Source organism: Myxocyprinus asiaticus, chromosome 6, assembly GCF_019703515.2.
Source record: "Myxocyprinus asiaticus isolate MX2 ecotype Aquarium Trade chromosome 6, UBuf_Myxa_2, whole genome shotgun sequence".
In the NCBI taxonomy this organism is placed as follows: domain Eukaryota; kingdom Metazoa; phylum Chordata; class Actinopteri; order Cypriniformes; family Catostomidae; genus Myxocyprinus; species Myxocyprinus asiaticus.
This window is the reverse complement of record NC_059349.1, coordinates 40022823-40043750: the sequence shown is the minus strand read 5'-3', so window position 1 is coordinate 40043750 and position 20928 is coordinate 40022823. Positions and strand designations below refer to the sequence as shown.

General features: G+C 38.3%; 2 protein-coding genes across 2 annotated transcripts; both read left to right on the top strand.

The window, feature by feature from the left end:
• Window positions 1–1202: 1202 nt before the first annotated feature.
• On the top strand, window positions 1203–2975 carry rbp2b (retinol binding protein 2b, cellular). The gene is made up of 4 exons (XM_051700294.1): window positions 1203–1363; window positions 1685–1863; window positions 2175–2276; window positions 2733–2975. Exons 1-4 carry the CDS (start codon window positions 1291–1293, stop codon window positions 2784–2786), a joined length of 408 nt encoding a protein of 135 aa, XP_051556254.1. The 5' UTR covers window positions 1203–1290; the 3' UTR covers window positions 2787–2975.
• Window positions 2976–9051: 6076 nt separating this feature from the next.
• On the top strand, window positions 9052–20391 carry LOC127442321 (coatomer subunit beta'). The gene is made up of 22 exons (XM_051700249.1): window positions 9052–9190; window positions 9903–10040; window positions 10304–10390; window positions 10504–10630; window positions 11589–11737; window positions 12001–12147; window positions 12235–12334; window positions 12482–12624; window positions 13486–13685; window positions 13846–13956; window positions 14070–14158; window positions 14504–14610; window positions 14752–14895; window positions 15027–15157; window positions 15307–15514; window positions 17058–17168; window positions 17487–17701; window positions 17901–17993; window positions 18861–19044; window positions 19348–19422; window positions 19579–19761; window positions 19992–20391. Exons 1-22 carry the CDS (start codon window positions 9188–9190, stop codon window positions 20085–20087), a joined length of 2841 nt encoding a protein of 946 aa, XP_051556209.1. The 5' UTR covers window positions 9052–9187; the 3' UTR covers window positions 20088–20391.
• Window positions 20392–20928: the final 537 nt, after the last annotated feature.

Genomic DNA, 20928 nt, shown 5'->3' with positions numbered 1-20928 from the left:
CAATAGTTCTACAGTTCACAGTCAGCCTTGATTCATTTACTGGTTACTGAGATTAAGTAGGCCAAACATGCAAGCCCCCATGAAGGAACTCTCTCCATGTAGAAAAAAATAAAAATAAAAAAATAACAGCTTTTATAAGATTACTGATATGATTGGAATGTTCATCTCATGTAAGTGGTCATGATTTTTTTACAGACTGTATGTTTCAAGATTACAATTTATTTGTTTAAGAGTAAAAAAAGTTAATGAGGAAAAAATTGAGAAATGAGGAGTGCATCTTTAAGCCATGGTGCTCATGTGTACGGGCAAGCCGACTCATTTTGCATCCTTGCTCTACTAAAATGACAAAAAAGAACAAAAAACGTATACTACAACACATGCAAAGGACTAATAGCAAGGCTCTTACAAGCCTGTTGGATGACAGACTGAATGAAGCATTTAAGATTAAGCTCATAAACATTCGCTATGTGCATGGAACAGTGGTGACAGAATAAAGTGTTGCCTTTGGGCATGCTGATCTTCTGAACTTCAAATGCTGGTAATGGCACTTGTTCTTCCTGACACATTTCTTTGGTACTTATCTTGTCTTCCATGCTTAATAAAAGAGTCCAAATAATGAATTTCTCTGATCACACAAATTAAAATCACATACAGTGAATCAGCTCCCCTCTGAATCCTGCACCCACTTACCCCATTCTCTTGCAGCTGCATCTCACTGGGTGCTCTCTGGATGTTGTTTATGCACTATGCTCATTTTAACTTCAATACAATTTTTAAGAAGTCCTAAATGAACAAAGAGGAACAATTCCAATCCATCTTTTTCTGATTGGGCTATACGATTAAATGTTTGTGACTCTTGCGCTAATAATTTACCCATCTTCAAAGCATATTTGCACTGCCTCCTTCTATTCTATTTACAACCATGTAAACGCAACTCGCCAACCAGATTCCTCTGAAACAAAGGCATAGAAATAAAATATATTGCTGATATTTTCTTATTGAGTGGACATACATATAGTGTATGAGCGCTTATGTAAATGTGTTTTGCATGCCTTTCATAGTTGATCTAGTTTGTCTCCTTTTTTGCATACTGGATAGAGTGCTGATTCACTCTTTTCCATAAGCGGGGCAGTCTCTTATACTTTCTTCTCTCCCATTCGGTCAGAGAGCTTCCTTATCATTACTCTGCCCTCTTCCCTCATTGTGACAGGCCAGTAGAGTATAAAATCCCAGGTGCACCCTCCTCTCTTGACCTGCAACTACCCAAAGTCCAGAGCACATCGCAAAACCATGCCTGCAGATTTTAATGGAAAATGGGAGTTGGAGTCAAGCGAAAACCTTGAGAATTACCTTAAAGCACTGGGTAAGCCTGTTCAAATCTCCATTATCAACTAGATCATAACATTAGCAATGCTAAGGTCATGGGTTCCATTCTCAGGGAACACACAAATTAATGAAACGTATACCTTGAATACACTGGAAGTTGCTTTGGATAAAAGCATCTGCCAAATGCATAAATGTAATACCTACTAAAAAGTAGAGGAATAAGAGAAAGATGTTTTTGTTATTTTCTAATGAAAATAGATCACGCCATTTTTATTATGATTTTAGATAAAGCCATTTACAAGTTAACACTACATTATGAAAATGACTATATATATTTAGAGAATATTCTCTCCCACAGATGTTGATTTTGCCATCCGCAAGATTGCTCCCCACCTTACTCCAACAAAGATCTTTGTCCAGGATGGAGACAACTTTGTGATTACAACACAGAGCACCTTCAAGAGCTTTGAGCTGAGCTTCACTGTTGGAGTTGAGAAGGAAGAATTTACTAAAGAAATTGACAACAGGAAAATAAAGGTGAGCATTTCATTTGTATTCACAAATCTGCTATTCTCCTTTTACTCTAATGACATAATGGTATTTAACCCATAGTTACCCAATCATTGGCCTGTTAACCATGATCTTAGTATGTTTGTTCAGTGATAGTCTTACGGTAAAACAAATAGCGGACAGAACTTTTACCCAGAGGGCCAAAATACACGGAGGGTCTTTTTTCTGGTGACAGCTGAACACAGCTTGGGTTCCTTTATTTACAGTACTGTCAATCTATAAACTGTATATGTGTACAAGCCAATTCCTGGGGTTTAAGATTTTTTTCATACTCACAGACACTGGTGACCTGGGAAGGGGACAAACTGGTGGCCATACAGAAGGGTGAAAAGGCCAACCGCGGATGGAAACACTGGATAGAAGGAGGCAAACTCTATCTGGTGAGCATCCTTTAGAGATAGGATCCCAAACTTTTTAATCTATTTCCATGACTTTTTCAGTTGTTTGTGATTACTGAATAAGGATTTTGAAAGACCATTTGATAGAGATTATACTCAAAGAGAGCAATTTCAGTCCAATGAAATATTGTAGACCTGAGCATAACTATAAAAATGTATATTCACCATATACAGTTCCATACATTTTCCACAGCCTTTTAATATTTTATCAATTTCCATGAAATAATAACACAATTTGAAAATTACAGTTTCAAAATAGCCTGATATTTCCAGGTTTTCTATGACCACGGGAACCTTGAATTATAAACAGATCAGAAAGCAGTTAGAATCAACATTTCATAATTATGTATGAATACAAACATTTGGTATGATGAAAGTATGCCATCTACTGGAAGTTGTTAATGCTTTTCAAAAAGCTTTGTTTCATTTTATTTGTAGGAGCTGACATGTGAAGAGGTTGTTTGCCATCAAGTCTACAAAAGAAAAGACTAGCGGGCGTGATGATTGTCATGTGTTTTGTTGTCACTTTTATTTTGCTGTTCTTGAAAGGCTATAAAAGTCCAGGGCTGGCAAGCTAAGTATTAGCTTCCTCAGGAGATTAAATGAACTCACAATGTGACATTTTCATCACTTCTGTGTGATTTTTTTCTTCTTATGTATCAATAAAGATACAGAATGACATATGGGTCTCATTTGTCCTGTGTCTGTAACTGACAAATACAATTATTAGAATAATTTTGTTAATCCCCCACAGTCCAAATTCAAAATATTGGAGAGTTGTCTGCCCAGCCCCAGACTCGAAGCTCATGCGGGTTGCCAGAATGTTGACACGCAAATTAGCCAACTCAGCATCCGTTTTAAAGGATTTCTGGGATTTAAGCTGTCTCCATCTTCCAAAGGCATTTCCAGTATTTATCCTTGTTTTACTACGCTTCTGGTCATGGTGGTATTGGCATGGCTGCAGCACGCAGTGTAGTTTGCCTGCAAACTTGTTCAAATCTGGCAACCCGGCGGTATCGAAATACTATTGGTGAGTGGGCAGTGGGCGGGATCACACTGGCCAAAACATAAACAGAAATTCCGGCCCGGGTGTATTCCAGAAAGCAGGTTATGCGACATACCTGGGTAAGTTTATGGATAAGTTAATGGATAACCTCAGCTTTCGGTTCCAAAAACGAAGGTAACTTTCAGGGTATGTTAGTAGCCATAGCAATTTACACTCTGAACATAACCTGCTCCGGAGTAGGTTATGTTCCAGAGTTAGTTTATTTCAAGTAGATGTTAGTATGTTTCAGAGGCTGTCAGCGCATGCGTGCCCTTTTAACAGCGGCACAGTGGGCGAGAAAGTTCAGATTACGCACAATATTATACTTTTAAAGCAATATTACGGTAAACTGCAATCTTTACTTTACCTCACAAACCTTCTTTACATCTTGCGGCATTTCCAGTCTCACATCACAGATTTGCATTCAAAAGTGAAAAAACTGTGTACATTGTGCTTTAACTTTTAATGGGAAGGTTTTAATACTGTAATTTATTTATTTATTTTTTACGCAGAACACATTGGAAAGTCCCCCACACTCTTCACTGTGAAGACAGGGCTTTATGTATGTATATTTAGTGCTTCTAATAATTTTCATACAATAAAATTATTATAGCACCCACATTCTATTTACAGTTCCATTAGTCAATTAATATTAATGTTATTTATAAAAAGACATTCCATAGTATCAATATGTAGGTAATGTCTGCCAATTAAAAGCTTAAGCAATGAATCACTCTTTATTCTTCTTCACTAACTATGTGATAATTTCACAGACCACAGATTAGAGATTTTATTTCTTATCACTCTAATTCATGTAGTCTACGGTACATATAAATGCACACATTTCCAGACTTGTACATTACTCAATTATCTGAAAATATAAATGAGACATGCTGTCATTTAGAGTCACCCACAGTGCCCTCATTTAGCTGGTGGTCAGGTGATTCAATGAAAAGATGTATCTTTCTGATGCTCAGCCTCCTCTACTCCATAAGAAACTGTACATGGTCCATCTCTAAATTACATTTTTGTTCTGCATTTCAATAGAGACCTTTTCCCTAATGCTGAGATCATGAACATCTATAATGTATAGTCAGACACATGAACCTCAGTTAAAACAACATAAATTCATTCCGTACCAAGTTGGTGGAGGCAGATGGACCCTACTGTACATGACAACACAACATAACATGTTTAATGCCACATCAAATGAGAAAAGAACACAATGGACACGTAACTCCTATCACTGTCCACCTCTGTTACAGCAGATCTTCATCTTATAATGCACATGAATAATCATGTGTGGCCTACTAAAAAACATTACATTAAATCTATGGAAAATTATGACAACTGTGGGAGATCCTACAATTGAAAGAGGGTCTATTAATACAATGAGACCATCAGCAACTGTGGGAAATTAAAGGTGATATGATTCTAAGTTTTTAGAAACCCCAGCTGGGTACATCAAATAGTATTAAAAATAAAATAAATACATTCAGTTCACATGACAGTAAAATAAAATTAGCATGCACAGATCATGGTAAATACCATTAAAATTAATCTTAAAATAAAATATATATAAAACTTATAGCCTATTATCATAATATTAAAAGAATATGAATGTTAATATTTATAATTAATTTCAGTGCAAGCAAATAACGTAACGGTCGACCTATTAAACATTAATGTAGTTGAGAGAGGTCTAATATTAATGTTGAATTAAGCTTTTATATGTACGGAAGAACTTTATAGTTTTATTAATTTAAAAATTCACGCAATGATCCAGTATAATTTCTGTCAAGCAAACTCTCAGTCCTAAACCAGTCATTTGTATTTTATAAATTTCTCCTATCGCTATTACGAGTGAAGATGAAGTAATGCTCGTTTGCAGTCATTAAAACTTCATGTTCCGCTTCACTGAAATATGGCGCGTCTTTCTTCTTAGCGTCTGTTTCCATGGTGACTCGTGGATTCGGCGATCTGCTGAGAATTCCTTTCTGAGTTCACTGTGAACGCGCACAAACTCAGTTTCAAACTCTTGGTTGAGTGAACTAACCCCGCGCGGGTGTTCTGGAACCCATATACACGGAGTATGCAAGGAATGGGTTAATCAACCGAGAGTTCAGGGTATATGTAACAGTAAGTTAACCCTGCTTTCTGGAATACACCCCGGCCGGATTGGAAACTTCAAAGTAGAATATACTGGCTTTAGCATTACTATCAGAGAAGCCAGTATTTCAACTTAGCATGTTTCCTAATTCTATAATGACATTTTATGGTCATTTTATGATTTAGTACAGGAAAAATATTACATATAGTACCTTTAAAGTAAAAAATCAAGTTAAATATTAATGAACATGTATGATTCCAGTGAAGTCAATACAAATGATACAAAAATATATATTATATAATGTATTTGATTGTCCTTCATCTCTCTTCAATTTTTTTTACTTGAATAATAACTTGCTAAATATCTTTTTATATATGCAAAAACACATAAAAACACATGTTAGACCAACAATTTTCCCCCAAATGTTGTCCCAGCTGGCCTAACAAGAGTTGTCTGAACATACAATTTCATGTTAAACAATTTAGCTGATTTGCAAGTTCCCAGCATGCATTGCAACTTTAATAAATTATGTGGTGGTATTGGCTTATTTTTGGCTGTTTATTGACTTCATTTATGCTTGTTGTTGTTTTTTTGTAGCCAATGTTCAAATGTCAATTGTTGTATAGTAGAGCTCATCATTTAACTTAATGAGGTTTGTTGATTGTCACCATTATTGAGGTTTGTGTGTTAAGGGTTGAAGTCTATTTTGCCTTGCAAAACATACTGCTATGTAGAGGGAAAAGATGCAGTTAGCATAAAAAATAATTTAAATAGTGTCAAAACAATAGTTCTTGTAGTGCAAATTCATACTAGACTGAACAAGAAATTAGTAGTAGGCTAATTCTAACAACAAGAGTTTTGCATTTAAAGAACAAACAAATTCACATTGACTAAACAAAGCAATATTACTGAGGAGAATTAAGACAGTTGTTGAGAGAACTCAAAAATCTTATTGCATCATGTTGCCTTTATTTTTTTAAGTTTGCGCAACAATTCTTTTTTGTACAGTGTAAGCAATGTAAGAACAAACACAAATAAACCACCTAAGCTAATATTTAAGTATGATTTATTAACGTTTTATTCAAATATTTTTGTTGTTGTATGTTTTCTACAGACTCTCTGCACAAGCAATGTAGGTGAAATCTTTTTAGGTTGGAGGCAGAAATTAAAATCAACCAAGCCAGTAGTAAGGACTGTAAAGAGATGGACCCATGAAGCAGATCGGGAACTACAAGCCTGCTTCGATTGCACGGATTGGAGTGTTTTTGAGGCTGCAGCCACAGACCTGGATGAGCTCACAGATACTGTTACATCATATATCAGTTTCTGTGAGGATATATACATTCCTACTAGGACTTATTTAAAGTTCAACAACGACAAACCGTGGTTTACAGCAGAGCTCAGGCAGATTCGTCAGGCCAAAGATGATGCTTACAGGGGTGGGGATAAAGTCTTGTACAATCAGGCCAGGAACACACTGAACAAAGAAATCAGAGTGGCTAAAAGAAGATACTCTGAGAAGCTGAAAAACAAGTTTTCAGCTAACGACCCTGCATCAGTGTGGAGTGGCATGAAACAAATCACAAATTACAGGACTCCTGCCCCCAACCCTGTGGTGTACCAACAACTGGCTGACGACCTGAATGTGTTCTACTGTAGATTTGAAAGGCCCAGTCTCACACCCCACACCCACTCTGACCTTCACTTCACTTCACACAAACACCAACACCTCCTGCATCCCCCCTCCTCCCCCCTCCTGCTACTCAACCTGCACTTAAGATCTGTGAAGATGATGTGAGCCACGTCTTTCGGAAACAAAAGACGAGGCTTCAGGCCCAGATGGCGTTTCACCCGCGTGTCTTAGATCCTGTGCTAACCAGCTGGCCCCCATCTTCACACAGATCTTCAATAGATCACTGGAGCAGTGTGAAGTCCCATGCTGCTTCAAACGCTCAATCATTATTTCTGTCCCAAAGAAACCAAAAATCACAGGACTTAATTACTACTAAATCATTTGAGAGACTGGTGTTGGCCCACCTGAAGAACATCACTGGACACTTTCTAGATCCCCTTCAATTTGCTTATCGAGCAAACAGGTCTGTGGATGATGCAGTCAACATAGGATTGCATCATATCCTGCAACATCTGGACAGACCAGGGACATATGCAAGGATCCTTTTTGTGGACTTCAGTTCAGCTTTCAACACCATCATCCCAGCTATACTCCAGAATAAATTACACCAACTCTCTGTTCCCACGTCTATCTGTCAGTGGATTACCAGCTTTCTGACGGACAGGCAGCAGCTTGTGAGACAGGGTAAACTCACTTCTAGCACCTGTACAATCAGCACTGGTGCCCCCCAGGGATGTGTGCTCTCCCCACTACTCTTCTCCCTCTACACTAATGACTGCATCACCAAGGATCCCTCTGTCAAGCTCCTGAAGTTTGCAGATGACACCACTGTCATCGGCCTCATCCGAGATGACGATGAGTCTGCATACAGAAGGGAGGTTGAACAGCTGGCTGTCTGGTGCAGTCAAAACAACCTTGAGCTGAACATGCCCAAAACGGTGGAGATCATTGTGGACTTTAGGAGAAACACCCCAACACTGACCCCCTCACCATTCTAAACAGCACTGTGGCAGCAGTGGAGTCATTCAGGATACTGGGCACTACTATCTCATGGGACCTGAAGTGGGAGACCCACATTGACTCCATTGTGAAAAAGGCCCAGCAGAGGTTGTACTTCATTCGCCAGCTGAGGAAATTCAACCTGCCACAGGCGCTGCTAATTCAGTTTTACTCAGCAGTCATTGAGTCTGTCCTCTGCACTTCAATAACTGTCTGGTTTGGTTCAGCTACGAAATCAGACATCAGAAGACTACAAAGGAAAATTTGGAGGATGAGAGGATTTTTGGTTGCCCCCCCTGCCCCCCCTTCAAGAACTATACACTTCCAGAGTGAGGGAAAAAGGCTGGAAAAATCACTCTGGACCCCACTCACCCTGCCCATTACCTTTTTGAACTGTTGTCTTCTGGCCGATGCTTCAGAGCTCTGAGCACCAGAACCGACAGGCTCAAGAACAGTTTTTTCCCTCAGGCTATCCATCTCATGAACAGATAAATTGCCCCATTGAGCAATAACTATGTGCAATACACAGTTTAGTCTTTCTTATATTTATCCAACACATCCAACCTCTTCTGCCATTTCATTCCTCTGAAAAAACAAAACAAAACAAAACAAAAAACATTTGCACTGTACATAACAGATTTGTATTTGCACTGTACATATGTGTATAATTAGTTTTATTATTATTATTATTATTATTTATCATTATCTATGTCTTGTTGCTGTTTTTGTATTGTTTTTGTATTGTTGTACACTGGAAGCTCCTGTCACCAAGACAAATTCCTTGTATGTGTAAGTATACTTGGCAATAAAGCTGATTCTGATTCTGATTCTGATTCTGAGGTAAAGAAGGTTACAAACTCATTGCAACCCTCTTTTGTTTGCATGCAGCCTCCCTCAAACGCCGATATTATCCGAAATTATCCGAAGTTCTCCGAGCCATCCGAGTGTCACGTCAACGCTTCCGACGTCAAGCGCACGGGCTTTAAGGAAGTTCCACGTCACATTTGTCTACCGTGCAGTAAACTCCAGCTAAAAAAACACATAAGCGCTCGGTGGATGATCTAAATATTTGCAGCTGAAGGAGACCAAAAGCAGCAAACGCAAACATGGTAAGTGCCGCTTAAGTATCTACATTAAGTTTAATATTAACATTGGATCGCAGATTTTGAGGTAAACTCCGCTTTCAATAACGTTAGCTAGCGCTGTTAACCTCGAAGGCCCTTATAATGGCCACATAGGCAGTTGTCCCTCTCTATGTGTACTTGTGAACTATTCATACATTTTTCTTTTTAGTGTGTACAAATTGTGATACTGTTTGCCTACAAAGTCTTAACATTAACCAAAATACGAATAACCTTCATTGAATTGTGTTGCAGGTGACTTGGTAGCTATTTATTGTCCTTTTTCTTGCTAACAGCTGATGATATGAATATGGTTGTGAACTCTAAAATTGTTCACATGTGGGAAAACGGACACTTCTGAAAATGTGCTGTATAGCTTATGTGCACAAGCATCGTCAGTCTTGTCATTGAATTGTGGCATGTGTTATTGCTACTCTGTTGCTTTTACTCTATCAGGCTATTTTGGTGAGGTGACAGTCATTCCTACTTAACCCAAAAATTTATTGTTTAGGTTTGGGAGAACATTCAAAATTGTATAACAAAATGTCACTTCTTTCTCTCGTCTTGGTAGCTTTTATATTTGCAATATATGTAATTGTTGTGTTCTTGGTCCAGTTGATTATAGTAGTAGTAGTAGGAGGAGGAACTGATGGTGGATGTAAGCTGTCATCTAACTGTAATATTGATTCTTCTTATTTAGCCTCTCAGGCTGGACATCAAGCGCAAGCTCACGGCTCGATCTGACCGTGTCAAAAGCGTAGACCTTCATCCAGCTGAGCCATGGATGCTGGCCAGTCTGTACAACGGCAGCGTCTGTGTGTGGAACCATGAAACACAAGTGAGTAAAAGGAATTTGTCATTGGTCTCAGAAGCTTCAGTACAGACATGGACAGACATAGCAACTAGACACAGACTAACATCATTACAGAAAAATGCATGTATGTACAGTAAGTAACTAACTATGTACAGGTATGTGCAAGAAGGTATGGGAAGGAACAGATATTAAATATATAGTTTACATTGCACATATAAAATGGTACATTGATGAGATTTTGACTTTTGTATGTTTGTATATTAATGAGTTTTATGGCTCTTTCATAGACTCTAGTTAAGACGTTTGAAGTCTGTGATCTGCCAGTAAGGGCTGCCAAGTTTGTCGCCAGGAAAAATTGGGTCATAACCGGTGCAGTAAGTTTATTAAAAAGCTATTATACATTAATTAATGCACATCAGTCGAGTATGAAGCACTGTAGATTTGATACTGGTGACCTGTTTGACTTTATTTTTTCTCTTTTTTGTAGGATGACATGCAGATTCGCGTTTTCAACTATAACACACTAGAGCGAGTGCACATGTTTGAGGCTCACTCAGATTACATTCGCTGCATTGCTGTGCACCCCACCCAGCCCTACATCCTCACGAGCAGTGGTATGTACGGATAGAGGAATGCACAACATAACCACATCATTTCAAATGAATGAAGTTCAGGTTTTCTCAGTTTTCAAAGCATTCATATTACATTCATTTATGGGATGGGCATTTTCGAGAAATTTAGTCAGGTACTTTAACCCACAAAAAGCAAATAATTGATTACTCGTAAGTAAAAATAACAAGAATGACATGTACGTGAAATTTATATTTTGTTTTATTCACAACGTTACCAAGAATTAGACAACTTCAACAAACTATGCTGAAATGAACAATATGCATTAATAAAAAGATGTAAAAATAACAGTAAAAGCATTTGCTCTCACCTGGAGCTTCCATAGAAACCAAAACTGACAACATTAGGGTAATGCACATATATATATATATAACTCAGAGTCCACATAATGTCTATCACATTTTTATCATTTCACATGTTCTTATGCAGAAAAACAAGAGGTGAAATTTGGCTTTTTATAAAAAGTGCTCTGCCTGTGTTCAGAGATTTAATGCACATACTGGTCTGATTAACTTCTAAGTTTCTCGTACCGCTTCACATTTTCTTGCCACCATAAAAGCAGATCCTTGTCCATAGGTAGGCACGACTCCAACAAGAGCTGAAGACCAGAGTATAATTTAATAAGAATCAAAATAATACAAGTATTGCCATGCTTGGCTTTCCTTGAAAGCACAGGCACCATCATAGCTACTTCTCTCATCCAACACCTCGACCACACACATCCAGAGCGCCCCCCAGTGGACTCAATTATAACTGCAAGATTTTGTGAGATGTTCAAAGGGAAAGTGCAGTATAATTCAGTGCTGCCCACGGCAGGCAAATGCGCAAAGGAAAATGAATTTGTGATATTCAGGTAGTGTTTTTTTTAAGTCAACTATCTGGTGTAGAACATGTAGTCGATTACTCGTGCACATCCCTAATTCATTTAATGATTTTGTTTAGATGACATGTTGATAAAGCTGTGGGACTGGGACAAGAAATGGTCTTGCAGTCAGGTATTTGAGGGCCACACACACTATGTCATGCAGATTGTCATCAACCCCAAAGACAACAACCAGTTTGCAAGTGCATCGCTGGACAGAACCATCAAGGTAAGTTTGAACAAATGTTTATTTTATGCATGCATTAGCCTACCAGATGCCATATCGAAACAGGAGGTTAGACATATTGAGATGTGGTGCTCATATGAATGATGCAAGATTAAATCCAGCTTTCAATATTTCCAGATACCATTTCCTCCCCTTTTCCCCATAATTTTCCTCACCTCTCTCTAAAATTACAACTGGCTAAAATGACAAAAATTATACAAAATTAGAAACCACTTGCATCATACTTTGCCCCTCTGTTGTTTCAGGTTTGGCAGCTGGGCTCCTCCTCCCCTAACTTCACTCTTGAGGGCCACGATAAGGGAGTGAACTGCATTGATTATTACAGTGGAGGAGATAAACCCTACCTCATATCAGGAGCTGATGACAGACTGGTCAAGATTTGGGACTATCAGGTATGAGTTTCTACTATTGGTTTCTGCCTCCCTGATATTCATATGCAGCCATTATTTCTCATCTTATGTGTACCTCTCTCTCCTTAGAATAAAACATGTGTACAGACTCTTGAGGGTCATGCCCAGAATGTGTCCTGTGTAAACTTCCACCCAGAACTGCCAATCATTATCACCGGTTCAGAGGATGGTGAGTTACAGTACATAAAACCATCATTATAACATTGTAGATCTTTTAATGATCACCAGTTTACAGAATTCAATGACTGAAATGCATAATAATCCAACAGAGCATCATGCAGATCTGATACCGGTTTGTTTTTGTTTTGGGATTCAGGCACAGTTCGTATCTGGCATTCCAGCACCTATCGTCTTGAAAGCACTCTAAACTACGGTATGGAGCGAGTGTGGTGTGTGTCCGGTCTGCGGGGCTCCAACAATGTGGCATTGGGCTATGACGAAGGCAGCATCATTATTAAGGTAATAAAATTATTAAAAAGAAACACCATGCTATTGCCAGGCTGGTAATCAGAAGGTTGCAGATGGATTCCCACAAGAAGAGAGCTATGATAATTGTGCCTTTGAGCAAAACATTTAAAGAAAATGTTCACCCAAAAATGGTCACTCACACTCATGCCATCCCAGATGTGACTTTTTTTTTCTTCTGCTGAACACAAAGATTTTAAGAAGAATGTCTCAGCTCTGGTGGTCCATATAATGCATGTGAATGGTGACCAAAACTTTGAAGCTCTGAAAATAACAAAGGCAGCATAAAAGTAATCCATAAGACTCCAGCGGTTTAATCTGGAGACTGCAATGGCAAGATGTACAATAAAAATAAGTTACATTTTAGTCTGTTCTGACCTGAAACCAATTAGATCGCTTCAGAAGATATGGATTAAACCAATGAGTCACATGGTGTACTTTTATGCTGTCTTTATGTGCTTTTTGTAGCTTCAAAGATTTGGTCACCATTCATTTGAATTGTGTGGAACTTCAGAGCTGAGATATTCTTCTAAAAATCTTTGTGTTCTGCAGAAGAAAGTCATACACATCTGGGGTGCCATGATGAGAAAATTTTTTTGGGAGGTGAAATATTCCTTTAACCCAAGGTCACTCCAAGGGGATCGTCTCTGTAATAAATGTACTGCAAGTGTTTCCTTCGCTAAATTACTGCATGCTAATTACTTTAAAACTGAGATATCTAAAATCATTTTACTTTATAAGATCAGGAATTCTTTTTTATTATTCTTGGATGTAAGGAAATTCATTTAAAGTTGGATTATTGCTTGCAGTACAAATGGTTAAAGATTGTGGATAAAACTATGTTTTATGTTTTAGCTTGGTCGTGAGGAACCAGCCATGTCAATGGATACCAGTGGAAAGATCATCTGGGCCAAGCATTCAGAGATTCAGCAGGCTAACCTCAAAGCCATGGGAGATGCTGAGATCAAGGATGGAGAGAGGCTGCCACTCGCAGTGAAGGACATGGGAAGCTGTGAGATCTACCCTCAAACTATCCAGCACAATCCTAATGGCAGGTAAGACAATCACATACATCTACTCACACCAGTCACGTTTACATGCAACTTGACCAACATTTCATATACTGTATCTTTGATGCGATTTAATAAGAACAGTATAGTTTTCAAATTTGTGCTTCTTGTCCAAAGACTCAATTCTCCTTAATCTTGTGTTCAGGTTTGTGGTGGTTTGTGGAGATGGAGAGTACATCATCTACACTGCAATGGCTCTGAGGAACAAGAGCTTTGGATCAGCACAGGAGTTTGTGTGGGCCCATGACTCATCTGAGTAAGTGCTTAACATGCATATCAAAGACATATTTGCACTATACATGATCACAGATAATCCATGTCAAGACTGTCTGTATGGTAAATATTCGTATGGCTTTTTCTAAATCAAAGGTACGCAATTCGGGAAAGCAGCAGTGTGGTGAAGATCTTCAAAAACTTCAAGGAGAAAAAGTCTTTTAAGCCAGACTTTGGAGCAGAAGGTAAATTATTTTGCAGTGTGGGTAATAATAGTCAAACTTGGCTCTAGTGTTAGACTGCATTTTTTATGCAAATATAGTAGGTCAGGGGTTTTCAAACTTTAGAATGCCAAGGACCCCCACAGATATGATGATCCCCTTGCAAGGGCCAGTATGAAAACACCTGCAGTAGGTCATCCAGATTTTAAATGTACACTTGAAAATGTGCATAACGTGCACAGAATATATATTGCATGGAAAAATTTATTAAATTCCATTTCATACTGATTTTAGGGAAAATGACTTTCAAACGTGTGAGCTGCTGTCAGTGGTTTTTTAAACATTAATTTAATGGTTTTGTGTTTCCAGGTATCTATGGTGGTTTTCTGCTGGGTGTCCGATCAGTGAATGGTTTGGCTTTCTATGATTGGGAGAATACAGAGCTGATTCGTCGCATTGAGATCCAGCCCAAACATGTGAGTTCTGCTGCCCACTGCTCCAATATACTTTACTATAATACTTTGTATATACTCACTACTTAGTATGTCAATGCTATTTCTGTACTTGTAATGAGTGGAAGAGAAAAATAAACATCTAAACGGATTTATTCTAAACAGATTTTTTGGTCAGACTCTGGAGAGCTGGTGTGTATTGCCACAGAGGAGTCTTTCTTCATCCTGCGCTATATGTCGGAGAAAGTGGCAGCATCACAGGAGACAAATGAGGGAGTTACTGAAGATGGTATTGAAGATGCTCTTGAGGTAAGCATATTGGATTCAAAGGCACACACAAAGGCAGTATTCAATCCAGTTCTTTGCAAAATGTGTTAGAATTGGAAATTAATGGTTGAGGAAAGGTCTAAGCTCCTAATGGTCTGTGTTTGTGTGTGCAGGTCCTGGGAGAGATTCAAGAGGTGGTAAAGACAGGCCTGTGGGTGGGAGATTGTTTCATATACACCAGCTCAGTCAACCGTCTCAACTACTTTGTTGGAGGAGAGATTGTCACCATTGCTCATCTTGACCGGTGCATTCAATGTTTATCTAACCTTCATTTAAAACTATTTCAAGCATTTTTGAGATATCTATATCACACATAAAGATAGAATGAGAGCCATCTTGAATTTCATTTACGAAGAATTTTGATTTAGTCTAACATTGACTTTTTGCTCTCAGAACCATGTACCTGCTGGGATACATTCCCAAAGACGATCGTCTTTACTTGGGTGATAAGGAGCTGAATATTGTCAGTTACTCTCTTCTGGTGTCTGTGCTGGAGTACCAAACAGCTGTCATGCGCAGAGACTTCGGCATGGCAGATAAAGTGTTGCCCACCATCCCAAAAGAACAGAGGACCAGGGTTGCCCACTTCCTGGAAAAACAGGTAAGACTTCCAATGTTTGCTTGCAAACCACAATCCTCTAACAGTCCCTGTAAAGTATTGCCAACATTGTTCTTTAGTTCAAGTGTTAAAACACTACACATCTGGTGATAAATTGCATCCCTACTCTTAGCAAACAGACCAGCAAATCAGCTTCACCCTTAAAGGTGTCACGACATACATGATTTTTTTCTTATAATTTAATTATCTTCCCTGAGGTCCACTGATAATTTTAGTAAAGTTGTTTTGCACCAAAACAGTCATAATTTAGTAATATATGATAATTTTCAACCGTGTCTCTGGCCCTCTGTCTGAAACGCTCGGTTTTGGCCTAAGTGCCATCTTTAAACTATGGCATAAACGCCCAGTTGCCCACAGTTATGATTGGATAACATCGCGCAGCCCCTTGAATACAGCCATATATGAACTCAAATGGAAGAGAATGAACAATAAACAACATTATAAAAACAAAATTTCAGGGTATACACACAATGCACATCTACTAACACATTGTATCCGAATATAATAAACTGTTCACTTAAGCACAGCAGCACCTTAAACTATCAAACAGTCATGACATTTTAAATATTCATGAATGAAACCGTTTACTTACGGTTTTGCGATCGGGTCTATGTGTTTTTAACTGCCCCATCCTTCAATAACAGTTCCTTTGCAAAGCTTGAATCTTATTATAACTGATTCACAAGCAATCCACGCTGATACAAGCCGAAAAAAATATACATAGTCCAAAGCCATGCGAAACAAGACACACATACAGTATCATCCTGACCTGCACTGATGTGCATAGCGCAGGAAAGACATCAAAACGATCAATGTCCATCTTGTGCATGTTTTCATATACTAAAAATTAAAAATGGCACAAGAACGCGTCCAGGACGTGTTTGTGCTCAAAACAGCAAGAGGCAGAGCAGCTTATGAAACAGAATGGGGTCTCCATTTCAGAGTTATAACTTGACACCATGTCTTTTAAAAGTGGTGCAAGATACATGACAATGGTCAAAGATGCCTGTCTAGTGCATGTTAATGTACAAAAATAATTTAAAATAGTCTAGATGGGTCCCCTATTGTGTTCAGGAATAATTAGTAGGCCACACTAGGCCTGTCTGTCCTTCTCTCTCTCTGTATATGAACTCTCTCTGTATATGAGTGCCCGTTGGCGGGGCCAAGAGTGCAGTGATGTGAAGTAGGCATTGATGTTGTTGCTGTAGAGGCGGTCATGAATTAATGAGCCACCTAGTGATGTAGGGAAGATGTGGAAATAGAGAACGAGGCGTTTTTGCATCTTGTTTTCTATAAATGCGTTCTGAAATTTACAGTATGTTTTTGTAGTAGAATGACCTCATGTCAAAATATCAAGGAAAATTTAATTCATCATAACATGACCCCTTTAATAAATTACATTTGAAGTCCAATATTTACAAACATTTGTCAAGAAAACCTTGTTAAAACTGATCGACTGCCTAAAGCTATATGAATCTGATATGAAACTCTGATGTCCCAAAAATCTTTATCTATGTGTCTACAGGGGTTCAAGCAACAGGCTCTGGCCGTGTCCACTGATCCAGAGCACAGGTTTGAGCTGGCACTACAGTTAGGAGAGCTGAAGATCGCCTACCAGCTTGCAGTAGAAGCTGAGGTTTGTTTCAAACAAATGATAAAGAAGAATAAACATAAATGACTGTCATATCAGCTACCCCTAGTGGTAGCCAGACACTTTGAACTACTTAAGACTCAATTGTCAATGCTTATGGAACTAAATATTACACAGCGGCATATCACTGGCTTATTGATTTATTTATTCTTAAAATTTTTGACATAAAGCATTATAGAAATAATCTAAACACTTGTTTTAGTATTACTTTTTAGCAAAAGTAGTGTACAAGATTCTGCATGGCAGCTCTAAGTTACTTCAGTGAAGTAACTTTAAATTTGTATTACTGCTTTCCTTTTGCAGTCAGAACAGAAATGGAAGCAGCTGGCAGAGTTGGCCATCAGCAAGTGCCAATTTGGGCTGGCACAGGAGTGCCTTCATCATGCGCAGGACTATGGAGGACTGCTTCTGCTGGCCACTGCATCTGGCAATGCTTCTATGGTTGCCAAGCTTGCAGAGGGGGCAGAGCGTGACGGCAAAAACAACGTCGCCTTCATGACCTACTTCCTGCAGGGAAAGTGAGTGTCAGCGAGGAGAGAAAAGACCTTTGTCAATTAAAAAGCATTTTGAAATATGTTGACCACAATTTTCTTTTGTGGATTCTGTTATATTTTAAAGTCTGCTGTTACTTTGTGCACCATTAATAAGGGTTGTCATACTAAGTCACCGCCATTTAAATTTTTTTTAAATATTTTTATAATTTGTTTTTCTTGCCAGACTGGACAACTGTTTGGAACTTCTAATCAGGACCAATCGTCTACCAGAAGCAGCCTTTCTTGCCCGCACATATCTGCCCAGCCAAGTGTCTAGGTCTGTGTTTATATTTGTGTTTTCACAACTCTGAGGGCTTTTGTTAAGGAACAACTTACAGTAGAGTCAAGGGAAGGAAAGTCACACTGTATGTTCACAATATTTGAAAATAGTATGCTGTATGTACACTCACTGAGAACTTCATTAGGAACACCTGTACACCTACTTATTCATGCAATTATCTAAACCAATCGTGTGGCAGTAGTGCAATGCATAAAATCATGCGGATATGGGTAATGAGCTTCAGTTAATGTTCACATCAACCGTCAGAATGGGGACATTTTTTTATCTCAGTGATTTCAACCGTGGCATGATTTTTGGTGCCAGACGGGCTGGTTTGAGTATTTCTGTAACTGCTGATCTCCTGGGATTTTCACACACAACAGTCTCTAGAGTTTTCTTGGAATGGTGCAAAAAAAAAACAAAAAAAAAAAACATCCATTGAGTGGCAGTTCTGAGGACGGAAATGCCTTATTGATGAGAGAGGTCAACGGAGAATGGCCAGACTGGTTCAAGCTGACAGAAAGGCTACGGTAACTCAGATCACCACTCTGTACAATTGTAGTGAGCAGAATAGCGTCTCAGAATGCACAACATGTCGAAACTTGAGGCGAATGGGCTAAAACTGCAGAAGACCACATCGGGCACTTTATTAGAACCATAGTGTTCCTAATAAAGTGCTCAGTGAGTGTATATTAGTTCATTTTAATCAGTGTATACTGCCCAGTAAGCAGTACATTAGTATTCCATTCTGAACATAGCCAAGGTGTTTGTTGTTGGACATTGTGCAAAACAAGTTTTGAACACTTAATTTAATGTCTGAGTGAAATCTTTTACAATACAATAATTCTATATGTTGGATAACAGGGTGGTTAAGCTGTGGAGAGAGAGCTTGTCCAGAGTAAATCAGAAAGCAGCAGAGTCTCTGGCAGACCCCACCGAGTATGAGAACCTGTTCCCTGGCCTGAAAGAGGCCTTTGTGGCAGAGCAGTACCTTAGAGAGACCTGTCTTGGCCAAACCAGACCTGCCTCTGACTACCCATTGATCACGGTTAGAAAGCAGCTCTTTGATGTTTTCCTGTTTACTTCCAAGCAGGATTTTTTACAGATATAGGTTGAAAAATTAGTTGGCTTATATCTTATGTACGCAATGTCAAAACTAAATAAAGATGAGTGGCAATTAGTGCTATATTTCATTGCTTGGATCTATTAATGCTGGCCTGTAATTGTAAGCAATAGTTTGTTCTTTTCTAATCCATTTTATTTAATGAGATGCCTCATGAAAAGATAAAACATACATTTTATGAAATTACCCTTGTGTTCAATCCTAAGTGTGTCTATTCTCTTTCTGCAGCCCAATGAAGAAAGGAATGTGCTGGAGGAAGCCAGTGGTTATGAACCCAAAGGCATCATCCCCACTCCCACACCGGTAAGTCTTACACTCATTCTGTTTATGGGAACAGCAGTATTTGTGCACACTACAACCCTTAATTCCTTTGCAAAGGAAATGCTCCAAAACTGATCAATAGATCTCATAAATAGATCTTTTGTAAATAAACTAACAATTGCACATGGGTATTTTCAGCAGGTGAAGGACACAGAGGAAGCCCCAGCAGATGTGGGTGTTTTAGCTTCAATGATGGCAGCTGTCTCAGCTCCAGTAGTTGCAGCTGTCTCTTCCTTGAGTCCTGCAGAATCCCAGCCTGCTCAGAAGGTTGAGGAGAAGACAGAAGAAGAGCCTCTCAAGGTTTCAGCATCAGAGCAGAAGGTAGTCAGGCTGATGCCTAAAGACACCCTATTGAGTGACGAAGTTATAGCAAACTAGCCAATATGTAAAAGTGTTGAGTATGCCAGGCAATCATCTAATATTACATTTAATTAAAGTTCTATTAATTAGTTTCCCACTTAAAAGCATTTTAAAGACATAAACTACTCATTTTATCTTGGTATTATTTTATGCTCTGGAATTGTCTGATAATTTTGTTGATTTATCTTCAGATTATTGATGAACTTGAGGATGATTTGGATAACATGGAGCTGGATGACATCGATACCACAGACGTTAATCTGGATGATGACTTCTTAGACGACTAAACCCCCAGCACTGAAGCATTGAATTTATTTAAGCGACCAAACACTTTTTTTTTTATTTGTACCTATGTAGGTTCTGCAGAGCTGAAGGTTAGGGTGGATAGGGCTGAATATGAATATGTCTTTTGGGACATACCACAAATGGAAAAAGAAGAAATATGTTATTGATTCTGATTTTTTGTACTTCATTCTGGAACTACAGTATATATTTTACCCTTACACCAACACATACATTGACTCTCATGTGTTCTATCATGATAAATCAGTGTCTTTATTCATAATAAAGGTCATAATACTGTTAACCATTTCTCAGTACCACAGGCCTTCGTTATCTTGCATTGATTCCACCATCAGAAATAAAATGTTTCTTTGTTTTTATATATTCTGTTAAATATACAGAATCATATAGTAACCAACCATAAGCTTCCTCCCATTTTCCAACTGAGGATGCACATTAAAAAAGGGTAAATCATACATACATTTGGGTATTATTTTATTTAAAATAAATGGGCATCTGGATTATCTGAAGTATCATGCCTAATCAAGTACTAATAATACACAGTGATAATTCTTCAGACTGTATCTTTTTCAAAAATGTTTTCAAATAGAAGGGATTCTTTATACAGAAATCTTATTTAGACTTACATGTAAAATGACCAAATAAAGTTCATTTTAAGTGATATTTAGAGTTAAATTAAAACTTGATAAAATAATAGTAAATAACAACTTACATTTTAGTGAATGTTTGACTTAAAGCTACAGTATGTAATTTTTGGCCCTCTAGCGGTTGAAGCATAAAACTGCAGGTTACTTGTGAAGGAACATTGTTTTGGAAATTAGGTGA